The sequence below is a fragment of the Thamnophis sirtalis genome, unplaced genomic scaffold, assembly GCF_051295495.1.
Source record: "Thamnophis sirtalis isolate CommonGarterSnake01/CBP01778 unplaced genomic scaffold, rThaSir2_p1.2 scaffold_3, whole genome shotgun sequence".
Taxonomy (NCBI): domain Eukaryota; kingdom Metazoa; phylum Chordata; class Lepidosauria; order Squamata; family Natricidae; genus Thamnophis; species Thamnophis sirtalis.
In genome coordinates, this window is record NW_028261383.1 from 43975922 (window position 1) to 43995952 (window position 20031).

Genomic DNA, 20031 nt, shown 5'->3' on the forward strand with positions numbered 1-20031 from the left:
CATATGCTTATTATTAAGCGGTTCCACCACAAAACCGCGATGCCCTTATCCGCGCTGACATAAGTGCTGAGGCAAATCCGCGGCGTCCGAAGTGCTAAGAAAAAAACGACCCTACCACCGCGACAACAGCGCGGTGACAGAAGGGCGTTCTACATGCTTTGTTCTTTGCCTCCAAAGGTAGCCCTCCTCCTCCAGCTCTCCTGGGGCCAGCGAAGCGGGCTTGTCCTGCGGAGGCAGGCCACCCTCTTCTTCCTCAACAACATCTCCTTGGACAGGCGGCCTCCGCCGCCGTCGCCTCCCCCGGAGGAAGAGGCAGGGCGGGCGGTGGTGGTGGCTGAGGCTCTCCCGGGGCCAGCAAAGCGGGCTTGCCCGGCGGCGGTGGCCGCCCGTCCAAGGAGATGTTGTTGAGGAAGAAGAGAGTCGCCGCCGCCGCCGGGTCCTCCTCCGCCACTGGTGTCGGCGGCCCCGCTCGGGCCCCCCGCAGGCTTCCTGCTGCCCCCTGCGGCTGTGCTGGACCCTTCCCGCGGGCTGCTGCTGCTGGGCAGCCCGCTTTGCCCCGTGCCCGCTGCCGCTGTCAGCTGGAGGAGGAGGGCTACCTTTGGAGGCAAAGAACGAAGCATGTAGAACGCCCTTCTGTCGCTGCGCTGTTGTCGCGGTGGTGATGACGCGCGGTGATGACGTCGTGGCTTTAGCGACGCGATTCAATCTTCGCTATTTTGCGTAGCGCGGTTTTGTCGTGCCACGTTATTAAGCAAGTTAAGCATGTGCCAATTCAATCTTGACTCAAATTGTCCAGAATCATCACATCCATATAATCATAAAAGTTGTGAAAAACAGATGATGTGAGATCCTCTTTGTTTATAGACTATTCTACATTATGTTATTGATTGACTGAGAGGTTATGCCACCATGAAATCCAACTCTTACTTCACTTCTGGTAGAACTAGTCCTAAAACATCCATACCAACAAAGATGTCTATTCATTTCAGCTTATCTCTAAATGCTTCCATTATAGACATTTTTCATTATTTCAAAGGTCCTTTTGATTACAGCTAATGAAAGCTGCTAACATTAAAGATAGTGGAAACTTATTCCATATTGCTATTACCTCACCTTGCCTCCAGCCTTCCCCAAAACTCCAGGTAGATAATACAATACTGTAATGCAGGCTAAGGTAATTCAACTTCTGCTCATTCTGCTAATGTATTTCAACTCAGACTTAATGGGGTCACTCACAGAGTCTCCCATTTCTATTGCTTAATGCACAGTTTCTGAGAACCAAGGACTATTCATTCCCAACACGACCTCCAAAACTGAGAGTGCAAAGCTGGCAACAGATCTCAATATTATTGCTGCAGAAACTTCCACACACTTCAATCTCTCAAAAAGCCATTTGAAATCACTCCACAATATTCTTCATTTCTGTTAATCTTGCAATTGCTGCTTATCTTCTAGTCCAGTTGGTCCACAGATGAGAAACACACATACACACACACATACACACACACACACAAACACACACACACACACACCATTCAGTTTAGAAGTGACATGAGGCTGCCACTCCAACACTCAAGCACAAATGAAACAAATTGGCCGCGTGCAGTATCCTCTCCCTCACAATTTTCATATACTGTATGCCTTTGTTTGTTGATTTGACAAACAAAGCAACAGTCTGGAAGCTTTCTATATTGGGAAGCTGTGAGCGAACAAGTGGATCGTAAAAAATGTATAGGGAAGCATTTAAATTCTCGATTCCATTGAAAGGCTGCAACGAGTTGTGAAAGTGAAATGTAAACAGGCTAGCAATTTTGCAAATGGGCGCTTTCCCCAAACAATTGTGACCCAGACAACATGCTGCTGCCATGGTATGGAGAAAAAGAAAGACTTCCAAGTATATAGGAGGCACAATCTATGGCAAGGAGTAAGGAAAGGGAGTAATGGCTGCCTTAAGCTCAGGGACTGCCCACAGGAACTGCAAAACTCCTGTCTATAAAAGATTGCCCACCCTGCTCTTGCCCATGGATTGACATTCAATTTAGCTTTGTTTCTGTATTGTTTATCACAATCCTGCATGCTGTTTACCTTTTAGAAAGAAAGCAATGTGCATAAGTGAGCTGTCAGCCTCTCTCTGTGTATATAGATCTAAATTAGTCAAACCACATCTGATGCAAGTATATAAGAGTCTGATTTATACTTCACGTAGGAGAGGGAGAGAGGGAGAGAGAGAGAGATCAAGTACGAGGTGATTTCTTCATGCGTTTAAGCTTCAAAGAGTTGTGTGCATTGAAGCGAGGGGACAAAGGACCTCAGACAAAAGCCTTTAACACTTCTGTCACCCACACTTCACCTGACCAGTCACTGTTGAAAGGGGAAGAAAGATGTTGGCGTCAGGTCCCCTGTAGGGCCCCAGAAACTGGCTAAGAACAACTCCACTACCATGGCAGGAATCGGCGGAAGGCCTTTTCTCCCCTGATTGTAATCCCCTTTTGGCTCTTCTCAAGAAAAGGGAAATCTGATCGCTTTCCTACTCACAGATGAGATGAGTAATGTGGGGTCACTAGAGCTCTGGGCCTCGGGTGAACATTTCACCTCGATCAGGAATCCCCAGCCTCAGCAAAGGGCCGAGGCGTGCAGGCAGCCACACCAAGCATACCGTGGCTCAGCTTTCGACCTTGTTCCCAATATATGAGAAATCACCTTATCAGTCGCTGCAGAGACCAAAGCAGACACGGCTCTCCCTAACCGCCCCCGAAGACCAAAGAAAGGTCAACAGGAAAACGTTGTGCAGGGAAGAGGAGGCCCCTGGCATGACACGTTTGAAAAAAATATAAAGGTGAAACCAAGAACAAAAACAAAGGAAGCCAAGCAAGGAAAGGCCAAACCCCAAGTTGAAAATCATTCAGGAAGCTGAAGAAGAAAGGACCAGAAACAGGTCATTAAAAAGGACACCTCCTGAATGCAATGCGTAGGGAGAAGGAAAGAAAGACTGTGCACAGGCTCACAGGTAGGGAGAAATAAATCTAGTGGTAGAAAATTGAAGGAAACTGCAATTGTGTGATCTAACCCATGTTTAATTGGAGATAAGCCTCCTATGCACAATGCAACTTATTCCTGTATATAGGAATTGCATTCCTAGTTTTACAGAAATATATTAAAGTAAAATCCAACCATTCACTGATTTATAGAGACGTACGACCACAATTGAGCCCAGAATTTCTGTTGCTAAGTGAGACAGTTAAGGGAATTTTTGGCCCATTTTACAACCTTGCCATAGTTCTTAAGTGACTCACTACAGCCGTTAAGTTAGCAACACGGCTGTTAAGTGAATCTGGCCTCCCCATTGACTTTGCTTGTCAGAAGGTTGCAAAAGGTGAGGGTGTGACCCCTGGAAAATGCAACTGTCATAAATATGAACCAGTTGCCAAGTGTCCGAATTTTGATCACGTGATCATGGGGATGCTGAAATGGTCACAAGGTGAAAAATGGTCATAAGTCACTTTTTTCAGTGCTGTTGTAACTTTGAATGGTCTCTAAATAAGCTGCTGTAAGTTGAGGTAGAATCTGCAATTCTATCATCCCCTTGTACAGTTTATTATCCCCTAATTTTCTTACCAATGTGCCATTAGGCTGTGCGCATGAAAGTTACTAATAATGGAATTATAAAATATTATAAAGCAGAAAAAAGGGTATGATTACACCACTTTTGCTTATTAATTTTTTGAAGTTCTATTAGAAATACTTACAGACTTGGGAAGGAAGAAGGGGATGGAGAGGAGGAAGGAAGGAAGTAGAGAAGGGAGGGAGGGAAAAAAGAAAAGAAAGAGAAAACAAGGTGGTGTCATAGCAGGGGTGAAGGATGGTAAACAAAGCATTCCAAACTATACTTTATAACCTCTTAAATGGAATAATAATAATGTAAGAATGGCAAAGAAAAAGAATAACTATGTGAATGTATATCTATAACTGTATGTAAGAGAATAAATGACAGTAAAAATATAAAGAATAATATAGGTGAATAATATTTGGTCATAAGTAGCTAAGTATAAATAAATAAAGAATTGTACATAAAAATGGATAACAAACAAGGAGATTATGAACGCAAGATAGAAATGTATAGTAGGGAAAATACTAACTGCAAAGAAACCGATTCGGAACTGCGGTATGATATACGATGGAATTTATTGTTCCTATGTTGTTTTTAAGTTATGTGTTTGTTTCTGTTGATGTGCTTATGTGTATAAAATAAAAATATATTTTAAAAAAGAGAAATACTTACAGACCATCCTTACAAACCCTTCTCCCTATACTCTCCTATTACTTCCACTCCTAGAATTGGCTACTGGTTAATGTAATAAGCTGGATTGGAATTCCGTTTGGAAAACACCAGCTCATCCTTAAAAATAAGAATATTTAATTAAAAACAATACAGACATGATTTTGCTATTTCTTAGTCAGCTGCTTGACAATGCAAAGTCCTGTTGTTGTGCACAGGTTGTAGAACTTACAGGATGTGGAGCATTCCTAAACCAGTCTCCCACAAAAGATCAGGGACATGATCATGTCTCAGGGAAAAGGAAGTGATACAATTTCTACACTAGTGTATAACCAAAACCAGATCTTTAGGACCACAAAGGGTCGCGTGGTTAGGAAGCTGGGTTGGAAGTTAGCAAACCCATGTTCAAGACCCTGAGTATTGTCATGGAACGGGATGAGCTGCCATCCTTTGCTCCAGCTCTAGCCAGGGGATGTGAAAGGAACTCCAACTGGGCATCCCCTGGGTGACATCACTGGCTAATCCTTTCAATGTGGAAGTGCTTCCATGCTTCTGAAATAATTGCATTGCAAGCAGATCTTTAAGATTCCACAGAAACAAAGACGATACCTACATGAGCCCTTCTCTGATGATTGAACCATATTATACTACAAGCCACAAACAAATAAACATGCTAACAAAAGCCACAACTAAACAAATCACATGCTTTAACATATTTGATCCTAGCCACCTGACCATCTAGATTTGATTTGATCTGATTTAATAAATTTATAGGCAGCCCAATCCCGAAGGACTCCGGGCGGCTTACAGAAATAAATTTTTAAAAAGTGAAGAGTTAAAAAAACGGAGGAAAACAGATTAAAAAACCACATCATGCACCCAGTCTAATCGGGGCTGGACCTCGGTCATGAGGTCAACAGCCCCAGGCCTGCAGAATACCCAGGTTTTGATAGCCTTTCGGAAGGCAATGAGAGTGAGTAGGGTCCGGTTCTCTGGGGGTAGTTCATTCCATAGGGTCGGAGCGGCTACAGAGAAGGCCCTCCACTGGGGAGCCGCCAGCCGACATTGTCTGGCTGACAGCACCTGGAGAAGGCCCACCCTGTGCGATCTTATCAGCCGTTGGGAGGTATGTGGCAGAAGACGGTCTCGCAGATAGAATGGTGATTCCCAACCTTGAGACCTTTAAAATGTGTGGACTCAATTCCCAGAATTCCCCAGGTAACATTCCAATGTTCTGATACATTTATATTCTATGAATGTTGCCCAAACCATTCTCTATTCAACCACAGCCTGAAGAAGCTAAGTCCCAAAACTGGTACAAGTAGTCCTCGACATACAACAGTAATGGAGCCTGCATATCGTGATTGTAAGATGTGATCGGGCAAACCGAGAGTGGCTGCCACAGGAGGCTCCACCCACCTGCCCAGATGCTTCTGCGTATGCACAGAAGCATTACACGAGTGTGTGCGCACGAGCAAACTGGTAGTAAAATAAATTGAAACCCACCACTGGCTGTGATGGTCATAAATCTAACTCAGTAGTAACTCATTTGGATGTCTTGTTATTCTGGGAAGCAATAAAATCATGACAACAGAACTCAAAAGGCAGAGATATACTCTAACAGCCAATTTGATAGATTAAAAAAATAAATTCCACTAGTACTAATTTTGCAAATAATGAAAAAGGTCCATGGAGAAATCAGGTTTAGAGCAAAACCACAGAATTCAATGGAACCTGTTATCTAGGGTAACCTGACCCGTGAATTCAAAGAGTTTCCTTTAAGCGTGATTGATTGAAGCCATCTTCTGGTATATCCTGTAGAAAAATATGTGAGGAACTATTAAACTAGACTATAAGAGGATGTGAAATGAACATCCTGTGTTTCATAGTGCTAGGACTTGATATCACTCTATCTCTAGCAATAAAAATCTAATTCTTGACCTTTTAACTATTCTCCCTTTCTTTATCATGAAGCAAATCTTAATTCCTCTCTCGGTATCCTACCTCAAAAACTCAGGAAAGACTCAGCTCCTAAAATCTGCTATGAGAAATTTCCTTTCTTTATTAAAGTTATTTTTAAGTTCCCAATCCCTTCCTTCTCCTGGCTGTCCCCTTCATTTCCCCTCCCTACAATAACTGGAAATGTTTAGATCAGAGTTATTTGAAGCTCAGATCTGAAAGACCCACTCAACAGGGATGCTGGCATAAAGAATCACAATTGGCACTGATCTGAGCTTATGACTAGAAAACTCTACTGGTAGCTACATTCAGTTCTGTGCTGTTGCAACCAGATCTTAACACATCAGAACTACCAGTGTGCAATATTTATTGTTGACAAGCTCCAAGGCTGCAGGCACAACAAACTTAAAAAGAACAGAAACATCAACTGCATCTTCTGTAGTTGGCAATTCAGATTGATCTATTACAGTCAAAACAAGATTTAAATTCCAACAACAGTAGTTCAATCACAAAAGATACATTTTGCTGCCAGAAGCACCTACAGCCAATGCCCAATTTCTCCAGACTGGGGTGGCAAAGGATACTGTCTGAACTTGGCTAACACCAGAGAGCTATGTGGGATAATTAAGGCTAAAACTGACTGTCCTTTCAACTGAGGGCAAATTCCCCTGCACTTGTAAGTTGCATTGCCTTCAATATATGCTGCCAGCTGGATACCAGTACTTCTCTATGAAACTGGGTTTGATAAATTGACAGGTAGAGTCCGCAGGCCAGATGGGTCACACGCTGGCCCAGTCTAGCGAGGGGGAGGGGGAGTAGAACGTGTAATTCCTTAGCATCGACACGTGTTAATATAATACTGTATAAGGAATACTGATGATGTGATGGTCATTTTGAAAAATCCTTTCTTAGCAAGCCCCCAGAAGCCAAGAGGAACATACGTGCTAAATTTCAAGTTTGTAGGCTTTACCATTTTGGAGATTTCGTGATGAGTGAGTGGTAGTTGGCTTTTATATAGAGAGATTTAATCTTGTGGGCTGAAATCCTGTGATCAATGGAAAGCTCTGTGACCAAATGAAGTTCTCACAACAGGCTACTTCTCTGATGCATAATTGAGACACACACATCCCTTTGATTGATATGAACCTGAAGGCAAGAGATCACTCACATCCTGATGTGATGCAGGCAAGATATGCCGTGTGTTTCCCATCTGTTCTCTCTATGTTCCTTTCACCCATTTTTCCCATCTGCCATGTGACACACCTAGACCCTCTAAGGACTTGACCTGGAAACAGGAAGTGTTCTATTAAGCTAAAGGGGAGATAAGAGGAAAGTGGGGAGGCAGGAAGGAAGCAGGCTCTGCTCTAATGGGTGGAAATATGACTTTGAAATAGCGCCAAAAATTATATGTGAGTCATGGGAAATTCATCAGGTAAGATGTTCTTTCTTAGTTTAAAAGAAATGGGGATTGATATAAATTATGTTCCCTTTCATTTTAAAAACAATTATCTTTCAGTTTCCCCGTACCTGACCTGACTTTGGAATCTTCACACAGTACATTCTAGATCTGTCTTGATCTGAACATTTCTCTCTTAGGTTAACAAATACAGGTAGTCCTCAACTTACAACAGTTCGTTTAGTTACCACGGTACTGAAAAAAGTGACTTACGACCGTTTTCCACACTTATGACAGTTGCAGCAACCTCATGGGATCAAAATTCACAGATTTTCTGGATAAACATTTAAATTGAACAGCGGGGACAGAGAATTAATTGATACAGAACATTTCTGTCCCCAGCAATCTAAAACTCATAGGAATATCAGTTCATGTAACATAGATGTTTGTACGGGTAAGATTATCACTCCTGCTGTCAAGCAAAACCAAGCATTTAATAGTAAGTGCCATACCATGGGTATGAATCATACAAGTGGCAAGAAAATAGGTGCAGTCAGGCATAACACAGGTTATGTAGACAGTAAAGACAGGATCAATCAAAATGGACTCAAAAACTTGGTTTACAGAAACTTGGTGGGATGAAACCCACAAATGGAACATATAGCTAGAAGGATTTAAAGGATTTAAATTATTTAAAAGAAATAGACCAAATAAAAGAGGAGGTTGCCAAAAGAAACCAGCATGGCTGCATAATGAATTCTCTGACAAATTGAAAGACAAAAAAGATAAGTATAAAAAGTGAAAAGAGGGGGACATAACTAAGGCAGAATATCTGCAAATAGCCCAATCCTGTAAAGATGAATTAAGGAAAGCTAAGGCTCACAATGAAGAAAGGCTTGCCACAAAAGTAAAAAATAACAAAAAAAGCTTCTTCTGACATGTTAAAAACAAGAAAAATGTTAAGGAAACAATTGTCCATTGCTGAGAGAAAGTGGCAAAAAAGTGACAAGCAACAGGGAGAAAGCAGAACTATTTAACTCATTTTTTTGCATCTGCCTTTACACAAAGGAATAAAACAGTCCAACCTATCAAAAACAGCACCACAAAAACCAGATTAGCAACACAAATTGAAATAGGGAAGAAAATGGTAAGTGAGCACTTGTCTACCCTAGACGAGTTGAAATCACCAGGATCGGACAGATTAGACCCCAGGGTTCTGAAGGAACTGGCAGATGAGATCTCAGAACCACTGAACTATATCTTTCAGAGATCCTGGAGCACCAGGAAACTACCAGAGGACTGGAAAAGAGCTGATGTGGTTCCCATCTTCAAAAAAGGAAAAAAAATAGATCCAGGAAGACCTATCAGCCTGACCTCAATACCAGGGAAGATTCTGGAAAAGATAATCAAGCAACGAATTAGCAAACACCTAGAAGTAAACAAAGTAATAGCCAAAAGCCAACATGGGTTTGTCAAAAACAGATCATGCCAGACTAATCTTATTGCATTCTTTGACAAAGTGACAAATTAGTGGACCAGAGGAATGCCGTCGATATAGTTTACTTGGACTTCAATAAGGCATATGATAAGGTAGACTATAACCTACTACTAGATAAAGTAGAAGAATGTGGGTTAGACAGCATCACCACCAGATGGATTCGTAACTGGCTGACCAACCGCACTCAACGTGTACTCCTCAATGGAACTTCATCTACATGGAGGGAAGTATGCAGTGGAGTACTCCAAGGCTCTGTTTTAGGCCCAGTACTCTTCAATGTCTTCATCAATGATTTGGATGAGGGAATAAATGGGGAACTCATCAAATTTGCAGATGATACCAAGCTGGCAGGAATAGTCAACACTCCAGAAGATAGGCTTAAGATACAGAAGGATCTTGACAAACTTGAACGTTGGGCACTATCTAATAAAATGAAATTCAATGGTGAAAAGAGTAAGGTTCTACATTTAGACAAGAAAAATGAAATGCACAGGTACAGTATAGGAGGTACTTTGCTCAATAGTAGTAACTGTGAGAGGGATCTTGACGTCCTAGTGGACAACCATTTAAATATGAGCCAGCAGTGTGCAGCAGCTGCCAAAAAAGCCAACACAGTTCTAGGCTGCATAAACAGAGGGATAGAATCAAGATCACGTGAAGTATTAATACCACTTTATAATGCCTTGGTAAGGCCACACTTGGAATCCTGCATTCAGTTTTGGTCGCCACGATGTAGAAAAGATGTGGAGACTCCAGAAAGAGTGCAGGGAAGAGCAACAAAGATGATTAGGGGACTGGAGACTAAAACATATGAAGAACAGTTGCAGGAACTGGGTATGTCTAGTTTAATGAAAAGAAGGACTAGGGGAGACATGATAGCAGTGTTCCAATATCTCAGGGGTTGCCACAAAGAAGAGGGAGTCAAACTGTTCTCCAAGGCACCTGAGGGTAGAACAAGAAGCAATAGGTGGAAACTAATCAAGGAGAGAAGCAACTTAGAACTGAAGAGAAATTTCCTGACAGTTAGAACAATTAATCAGTGGAACAGCTTGCCTCCAGAAATTGTGAATGCCCCGACACTGGAAGTCTTTAAGAAGATGTTGGATAGCCATTTGTCTGAAACGGTATAGGGTTTCCTGCCTAGGCAGGGGGTTGGACTAGAAGACCTCCAAGGTCCCTTCCAACTCTGCTATTGCATTGTATTGTATTGTAAATTCCGACACTCGGCAACTGGTTCCTATTTATGACAATTGCAATGTCCTGGGGTCATGGGATCAGCTTTTGGGACCTTCTGACAAGCAAAGTCAATGGGGAAGCCAGATTTACTTAAATAAACACGTTACTAACTTATCAACTGCAGTGATTCATTTAACCACTGTGACAAAAAAGGTTGTAAAATGGGGCAAAACTCACTGAACAACTGTTTCGCTTAGCAACATAAATTTTGGGCTCAATTGTGGTTTTAAGTTGAGGTTATCCGTATTTATTCCAGTAAAGGAATGAAGAATAGCAAAGAAATTAAAGGCATGAGGTAAGCAAAAGAAAAGGAACCTAGCTAAAGCATCACTGCTTATACCTCTCCATACCTATCCTTGCAATTCACCTGTGCATCCTCTCATCCATACACCTGTTCACCTTTAAACTTTTCACCTCCCTTTCTGAGGATTTCAGCTTCACATAATCCTAACTTTCCCTTCCTCTCCACCCATTCACTGTTTCTTCATCTTCGAGGCTTCATTCATTCTGTTTGATCAAGCCACCACAATGTTCTTCATTTGTGTTGGGTTTTCTCATTTGTGTATTCAGTTTACATTCACTCAGCATCCATTCATTCCTGTCTCTCCCCAATTCTGACTGCATTCCAACTTACCTTTGTATTCCTCCTGGCATTCTCAATTATAACACATAACACTGTGAGCCAAAGCATGTTGTTATACTGTATGTAAGCCATTCAGCTCCTTTTGAGAAACATTCATTTTTCACAATAGACCACGCCATATCCGCTACCTTTCTACTAGCGTAGGCACATCTTAGAATTTCTGTATTTCCGCCCATAAATATTTTAAACAATTAACAGCATCCTTAGTGTCAAACCATTCGAGGTTCTGTTTATTCTCATGCTTGCTTTATGTCCATATTACATTCAGCAAAGAACCATCAACTGCGCATTTGCAGAAAACATCCCAGAATTCAAGGCTATTCGCTTTATTATACACTGTCTCTAAATCAACAAAGTACAATAAACTTTCCTATGCCCATTCATTTTCAATGACCTGCCTGAGAACAAAAGTCTGATCTGAACATTCTCTCCTCTGCACAGAGTCGTGGTGCATTTCTCACTGTCCTCTCACTGTTCTACTCTTCTACTATTCTAATCAAAATTAATTTAATTAAATAGGAATTTAATCAGAATTAAGAGCTGTGGTGGTGCAGTGGTTAGAATGCAGTATTGCAGGCAAACTCTGCCCACTGCCAGGATTTCGATCCCCACCAGTTAAAAGTTGACTCATCCTTCCATCCTTCCGAGGACCCAGATTGTTGGGGTCAATATGCTGACTCTGTAAATAGCTTAGAGCGGGCTGTAAAGCACTACATAAAAATTCCCTTCTCAACCTATGGGTGGTCTGGGTCTTCCTCAACCTTGGATCTTTTACAAAAGGCCTGGGAGTTTGAGCCTTCTGAGCAGTATCTTCGTTATTCCTAGCACTGCAACTCTTTTGGACAGAGAGCTTTAATGCTGTTCCTGGGAATTGTCTGAGCCACATTCCCAGTTTAGGATTCCCAGCCCCAAGAGTTCCTACCACCACTTTGACCTTTATTTTCCACATCCGATTTCATCTTTGAGACCCTGGTACTCCTCCAGCTTCTCTTTCTTTCTTCCTGATATGTCTGTCACTTGGCATTACTATTTCTATCACCACTGTTGTCTTCTGCTTTGTATCTGTTACCATGATGCCTGTGATTGATTAGCTATTACCTGGATCAGGAAGTCCCAAAGGATCTTAGCACTATGACTCTCTATGACTTTCTATAGAATTTCCCATCTGGTCTTGGAAGGGTCTAGCCTATGCACTGTGCAGATGTTTCTGCCCACAATGGCCAGCTACTTGTACTTTTCAGTGTATCCTGTTCCTGCCTACATCTTGCAATCTGTCACTCTATGTTGGACTGTCTCTGCACTTCGGATCCTGTGTAGCGTGGTAGATCCTTGCTACTATGGACCTGGTGTTTAGTGTCTGCTCTTGTGCTACTATGAGCAGTGCCTCAATGGTATTAGTCCAGTCCTTTCCAACTACTGGCAAAGATAAGGTAAAGGTTACCCTCGCACATACAGTATGTGTTAGTTGTTCCTGACTCTAGGGGGTGGTGCTCATCTCTGTTTCAAACCTGAAGAGCCAGCTGTTCAAAGACATCTCCGTGGTCATGTGGCTGGCATGACTACTGGTAGGAGATGGATATATCTTCTGTGGATGAGGTGAGCCCCCAACCTTCTGTTTTTCCGGAAAAATATAAAGACCAGGCTCTGCCAATTAGTGTGGATATCTAAGAATAAGAGGCAATCTTGGAGATGGCTGACAGCTTGAAGCTATTCCCACTGTTTGCTAATTTTTACCCTTTACATTCTTTTTAATCTTTCATTTCTACTTTTACCTTATAAGGTTTAACTTTGTTCCTAACTGTTTTTAATCAGAGCCAAGGTGGCGCAGTGGTTAAATGCAGCACTGCAGGCTACTGCTAGATCAGCAGGTCAGCGGTTCAAATCTCACCGGCTCAGGGTTGACTCAGCCTTCCATCCTTCCGAGGTGGGTAAAATGAGGACCCAGATTGTTGGGGGCAATATGCTGACTCTCTGTAAACCGCTTAGAGAGGCCTGAAAGGCCTATGAAGCGGTATATAAGTCTACTGCTATTGCTATTGCTATTAATCTGTATTTGTGTTTATATTCTTTTATTAAAAGTGGCTCAGTGGCTAAGATGTTGAGATTGTCAGTCAGAAGGTTGGCAGCTCGAATCCCTAGCACTGCTTAATGGAATGAGCTCCCGTTACTTGTACCAGCTTCTGCCAACCTAGCAGTTCGAAAGCATGTAAAAATGCAAGTAGAAAAATAGGGACCGCCTTTGGTGGGAAAGTAACAGCTCTCCATGCACCTTTGGCGTTTAGTCATGCCGGCCACATGACCATGGAGATGTCTTCGGACAGCACTGGCTCTTCGGCTTTGAAATGGAGATGAGTACCACCCCCTAGAGTCAGGAATGACTAGCACATATGTTCAAGGGGAACCTTTACCTTTAACTATTGTTTTATTAAAGTAAACCACTTGGTCACTTAGGTGAGATAGGCAGTGTAGAAATTTAATAAACAAATGAACAAAATGTATATGTACAATGTACATATATGTGTACGTGTACTGTAGATGTACATGTACATGTAGATAGATAGTAAATTTAGCACATTTTGATATCCAATTTCTTCCTAGACAATTTTAGGTGTGGGCTGCTTTTTCTCTACCAACTCTTACTCTGTCTGAGGAAAGAGGTTTTGCTTTAGCAATTCTTTCAGTAGTGAAGAGGGTAGAGAGATGGTAATGAGTGGTATTTTTGAACCTATTGAATTACAACATGGACAAAGAATATGAATGTCCTTCTTGGCACCATACAGTCAACCTTCCAGGGGTCTGTAGCCTGCCAAGCTACCCACACTTCAATTAAAGCACAAGGAAAGACATAAGGTGGGAACCTCTCCAGTAATGGTATCACTTAGTGCATTTCTGCCCTTGAGAAATTGTTGGATGGTTTCCCATCTGCTGAAATCAGCATCTACTCAATTTTCCTGCTCTTAAATATGATGGAGAATTTGTATCTTATTCTAGAATAATTTTTCCCTCCTGTGAAGGAGGTTTCCCATTAGCAGTTTTTATAACCTATTTTGAACTGTAAAAGGTAAGAAGAAAATCTCTCAGAATACCATTTAGAAAAAGTCAGTATTTTTTGTCATCCTCCAGGAAATAAAGGATAAAGTTCCAGAGAACTAGTTCCAGAGAACTAGTGTAATGTCTTCCTTAGAAGGAAGGAAATGGCCACATAAATTATTTTTATATTTAGGAAATATTTAAAAGCTAATAGTATATGAGAAACCTACAGTTTCTCATGAAACTGTATTCAACTCTTGGCCAACAAGACTTTAGCTGAACTATTATGAATGAGTCTTTAAGGTAGTTCTGCATTTGCATTTGCAATGTTCTTCTTTAACTAGAATCTATCTATCTACCTACCTACCTACCTACCTACCTACCCACCCACCCACCCACCCACCCACCCACCCACCCACCCACCCACCCATCCATCCATCCATCCATCCATCCATCCATCCATCCATCTATCTGCCAAGTACCACTCACTCATCACATAACCTCCAGAACCGTAAAGCCTACAAACTTGAAATTCGGCACGTATGTTCCTCTTGGCTTCTAGGTGCTCACTAAGAAAGGATTTTTCGAAATGACCATCAGATCATTAGTATTTTTACATAGTAATTAACACACTCTGATGCTAAGCAGTTGTACTCTCCACCTGAAAAGAACCTGATGCTAAGGAGTTAGATATGCTACTCCCCTGCCCCACCTGAAAAGAACTGTTCCAACTGCCAGTTGCCTCACATCCCGTTATCTCAGTTCAAACTGGCAGACGTTCCACCCCTTCACTCAGGAGCGGCCTGGAGCTCCTTACAGTACGAAATGTCGGAACCTCACCAAAATGTCTATGCCTTCCACCTATGGAACTGCTTCTGGACTCAAGGCAGCAGGAATGATATTTCCTTATGTGTTTCATTCACCGACCACCACTGAGCCAACGGACTGTGAACCGAATTTCTCATGCATAGACCAATCACATAGTTTTGTCGCAAACCATGGGTATCCAGCTACTAATAGAATAACAGAGTTGGAAGGGACCTTGAAGATCTTCAAGTCCAATCCCCTACTTAGGCAGGAAACCCTATACCACTTCAGACAAATGGCTGTCCAATATCCTCTTAAAAACGTCCAGTGTTGGAGCATTCACAACTTCTGAGGCAAGTTGTTCCACCGATTAATTGTTCTAACTGTCAGGAAATTTCTTCTTAATTCTAGGTGGCTTCTCTCCTTGATTAGTTTCCATTAGTTAATCAACCTTTGCTGATAAGAAGCCATGTGCAAAACATAACTTGTTCTGGGGCTGCTGTAAACACAAAGTGTCTTCCTGGAAGCTTCTAAGTGACAATGAGATTATTTCTTTGTCTTGGGTTGGCTGGCATCTGTGACTGATGAAGTCACCCTACACAAAGGGACATCAGCAAGCAAGTCACAGTGATGAAGCTGACAAAAGCTACTACTCCTCCCCTCTGCCCTGTGCTTTTGGAGCAAGCCACTCTCCGACAAAAAGGTCAAAGAAGAGGACCTCATGGTCTGTAGGTATTGTGCCTCCCAGATATATTTAAGGCCAGCAGTGACCAGCACAGCAGTCTCTGCTCTGACGATGACTGAGAAACTGAATAATGAAACCTGGTTCTTCTCGAGAAGTAAACAACCTCTGATGTGCTCCAAGTAAATATTCAATCAAGTAGAGGAAATCAAGCAATACCATTAAAAAGAAAGAAAGATGGCCCTAATCTCCCCCTATCTCTCTGTTCGAAGTGACAATGAAAGACTTGAAAAGGTTGAGGGGGAGGGGGGGGTAGAAAGACAGAGAAGAAAAATGTCCAAACAGTTTGCTGGGATCCTTCCAACTACCTTTGCCTTGTTGAGGTCTGGGATCTGTTGCTTCAATCTTCCAAGGGTTGCTGATGAATTGTGCCAGATTCCATGTTTCTTTCCAACTGTTCTGAATCTCCTGTATCTGATCTCAAAGGAGGGAGCAGATTCAGCTGGAAGAGAGAAACCAGAATGGCATAGTCCAGCAGCAACCCTTGGAAGAACCATATAAGCCTTGTGAGAGGTACCATTCTCTCTCCTGTGTTCTCTGTCCTCTTACATGATCTAATAGGATGAAATTGTTACATCTCTGCATGATGGTTCCTGGTTGCATTAATACTTCTATCAGTGGTGGGATTCAGCCAGTTCGCACCTATTTGGTTGTTAACTTTCTAAGCAGTTCGGAGAACCGGTTGTTGGAAGAAATCTCATTTTGTTTTTTTCCACTTTACAGGGCTAATCCTGTAAGGAAGGCAGGAAGGAAACATTCTGGTATTGTTTCTAGCCTTATCTTTATTGCCCTGCTTACAGAAACTGCCTCTCTGGTTAACCCTTAATTACATTGTAACAGCTAAGGCGAAGCCCATCAATGTGAGTGACATTGAGTTGGCCACGCCCACCCAATCACATGACCACTGAACCCCACCTACCCAGCTGGTCATTAGGGCAGAGAACCGGTTGTTAAATTATTTGAATCCCATCACTGCTTCTACTCATCCCTTCCCATTACACATCTGGAGAGTTCCTACTTGGGAAAGGCTGATTAGATATTATCTACATTATCTGTACAGCTCAATACCTATGGCTGCCCAATCCTTTGGACTGGATTTGAAAGATGTGCTTCAGAAGGTGCAGTAATGCGGATGCCATCCAGTCTGTGACTCATTAAAGCAGTCGTATCCACTTCCAGAAGCTGCACAATCCTGGAAACAATCAAGTTTCCTTCAATGAATCACAGCCAGGTGTGGTGCTCATGTTTCAAAGCGCCTCTTCCAAACTAAGTTCTATTGCAAGTCTCCCTCATTTTCTATGTATCCTTATATACCGAATGCCAGTACAGTTGCTTAGAATATGAAATATGGAACAGAAACCCTTGAGCTCACGGTTTATAGCTGCCATAAAATCCTGCACCCCTCTCTCCAACGAGGAAATTAACCATATACTTTATAGGTAGCAATTACTTGAAAGAGCACGTAAGGCACTTACTAAATTTAAACTGTGGTTTATTATTTACTAATTTTAAATCAAGATTACAAAAATACATTCTAAATATTATTTATAGGGATATACAGGTCTAGTGTTTGTTAGCACTTACTAAGCCTCTGACTTTCTTTTTCTCAAAATGATGCAAGAAGCCATGACAACTATACTGCCAAATTATCACCTCTGATTGAAGTAGAGGTGGGTTTAACATAATTTTTACCACCGATTTGCCGCACACCAAAAATGTGAGCGCGGGCGTGCGCATGCTTGGTTTGCTCCGACGCGCGCCTTCTGCACATGTGTGTGGCCTTCCACGCATGTGCTTTGCTCGTGCACACAGCTTCTTAGAAAATGTGGTGAAATAGGACACCATAGTGCAGGGGCGGATGAGCCCATAGGTCGCCACTACTGGTTCGCCCGAGCCGGTCTGAACCGGCTGAATACCATCACTGGATTGCACCCTTCCTCTCACATCACTTGAATTTTACCGTGCTGTACATAGTCACATATTATGCATATCACGTATTATTTCTATTTTATTAACAAGATGCAATTACAACTAGGGTATGGTTTTAGCGGTCAGCATTAACTTGGAACCCAAATGTTTCATCTGGATTTATATATATATATATATATATATATATATATATATATATATATATATATATATATATATATATATATATATATATATATATATATATATATATATATATATATATATATATATATATATATATATTACAGGTTGATACAATAAGTAGTAATCTTACATATTAGTCTTCTAATCGATAAACACAGCTGATGCAGCCTTCGTAGTTTTATTTATTTTAGTGTAATGAATAAAGAAATCAATCACTTTTAAGTTGCATAATCCCATAACTTTGTTCTGTTTCTTAGCTCTAATTTTGAGGGGAAGGAATCTGATCTTGTTCCTTATGTCTACTGTCAGGAAGGCCTCGCCCGAAGAAGACTCAAGCAGGACACATTTGGTGATGGGCAGAGAGTGGAAGGAACTCTGGATGGCAGCTAAAGTTTTCTCTGTTTGGACTGCATTCTCAATCAACTTATAGAACTTGAATAAACAAACACATAAATCATGAAACAAAATTATATCAACTCAGAATTCTGGGGTGTAACCACAAATCAGTTGGAGAAAGTTTTCCTCTCTTTCTTGAGGTACTACAAAGTGAACACCGTATTATATTTTTCATAGAAGGAAGCTAAGGCCTCATTCCAGATTCAACCATTATGAAATATAGGTAGCCCTTGACTTACAACCATTTGTTTAGTGATCACTCAAAGTTACAAAAGCAATGAAAAAAGTGACTTTTTAAATCCTTTTTTAACCCTTATGGCCATTGCAACATCCCCATGGTCACATGATCAGAATTCGGACGCTCAGCAACCGGCTCATATTTATGACCGTTGCAGTGTCCTGGGGTCATGTGATCATCTTTTCTGACAAGCAAAGTCAACGGTTTTAAAAGTCATGTGACTAACTTAACACCTGCAGTGATTCACTTAATAACTGCGGCAAGAAAGGTCATAAAATAGGATGAAATTCAGTTAAATGTCTCACTTAGCAACATAAATTGTGGATGTAAGTTGAGGACCACCTATAAAAAGAATATAAACCACATGTAATGAGAGACGAAAGCGGCTGAGGTTCACCTCAGGAGATCTCTATTAGTACTGGCATCAATTCTGGTTTACTATTTTTAGAGTAAAGAAACATCCCATACAATCAGTTCTTCATGCTGGATCTTAGGAACAGAATAGTATTGTAGTATAATAAGTAAGTTATTAGTAAGTTATTTTGCCAATTCAGACCAAAGACCTGAGAAAATATAAACAGAAAGTACCTGAAATGTCACAGGTCTGCTTGTTCCTTGGTGAGAATGTTGGTGATACACTATGTCGGTAGATAATATGTGGCTTTTTATGCTGTTCTTCATATTCTTCTTGATCAGGTGGTATGAGAGGCTCTACAAAGTATTCTCCATCATGAGACCTAAATGTGCCTAACTGAAAAGGAATGAAAAATAAATGAAGCCACCAAAGTTTAACAGAGGTTTATAAATCTTCTGCTGAGAACTGTAGCTGTTTCTCAGACTCACAAGATATATTTTTTTCTGGTTTCGTTTATATGTTTGATCGTTCCTAAGCTTCCTGAATGACAGCTCTTTTTGGGGCCAAAGTAAAGGCTATGCTCCAAAAAAAATGGGATGAAGCCACAAAATTACTTTTACTTCCTCATGAAAATTAAATCAAGTACATTCAAGTTGATATAATTGCTCCCATACGTGTAATCATTTTCCCCTTGGATGACAACAAAATTTTAATTTGATAGGCTACTTCAGGAAGGCTCTCACACTTGCTTAACCAAGTAGAAAACATGGCTAGCTGTGGTTTCTTGAATGTACACTCAGTTGCCAACCTGAGTTGACCTTTACTTAAAACAGGTTGCAGTGGTTGGTCACCTTTGGATGTGCAAGTTTGGTTAGTACTTGCACTGGAGACTTCCAGAGAGCTATAATATCAACCTGGGAACTTGACGATGTCAACTGGAAGAATGCAACGGCAAACCACTTTTGTACTGCTGGAAAGTTAGCTCAATGGCTCTGTCCATGAAGTCACCAGCAACCAAGCACAATTTGAAGGAGACATACAGTTTTTTAATGCCAGCTTGTCCAGCAATAAGGCCTTCCAGACACTGCCACAATTCCACAGTATGGGAGAACGCACCGCAGTCAACTCACCATGGCCAACTTACCACAGCCAACTCACCATGGCCAACTCACCGCAGCCAACTCACCATGGCCAACTTACCACAGCCAACTCACCATGGCCAACTCACTGCAGCCAACTCACCATGGCCAACTTGCCAGCCAACTCACCATGACCAACTTGCCAGCCAACTCACCATGGCCAACTTGCCATTCAACTCACCATGACCAACTTGCCACAGC

General features: G+C 41.6%; 1 protein-coding gene across 2 annotated transcripts in view; it reads right to left on the reverse strand.

The window, feature by feature from the left end:
• Positions 1–20031, reverse strand: part of ADAMTS9 (ADAM metallopeptidase with thrombospondin type 1 motif 9) — a 168944-nt gene that overhangs the window by 144357 nt on the left and 4556 nt on the right. For both annotated transcript variants that reach the window (XM_087708823.1, XM_087708822.1), the window contains exon 3: positions 18925–19087. In XM_087708823.1, the coding sequence (XP_087564949.1) occupies positions 18925–19087 (163 nt within the window). The remainder of the gene's footprint in view (positions 1–18924; positions 19088–20031) is intronic.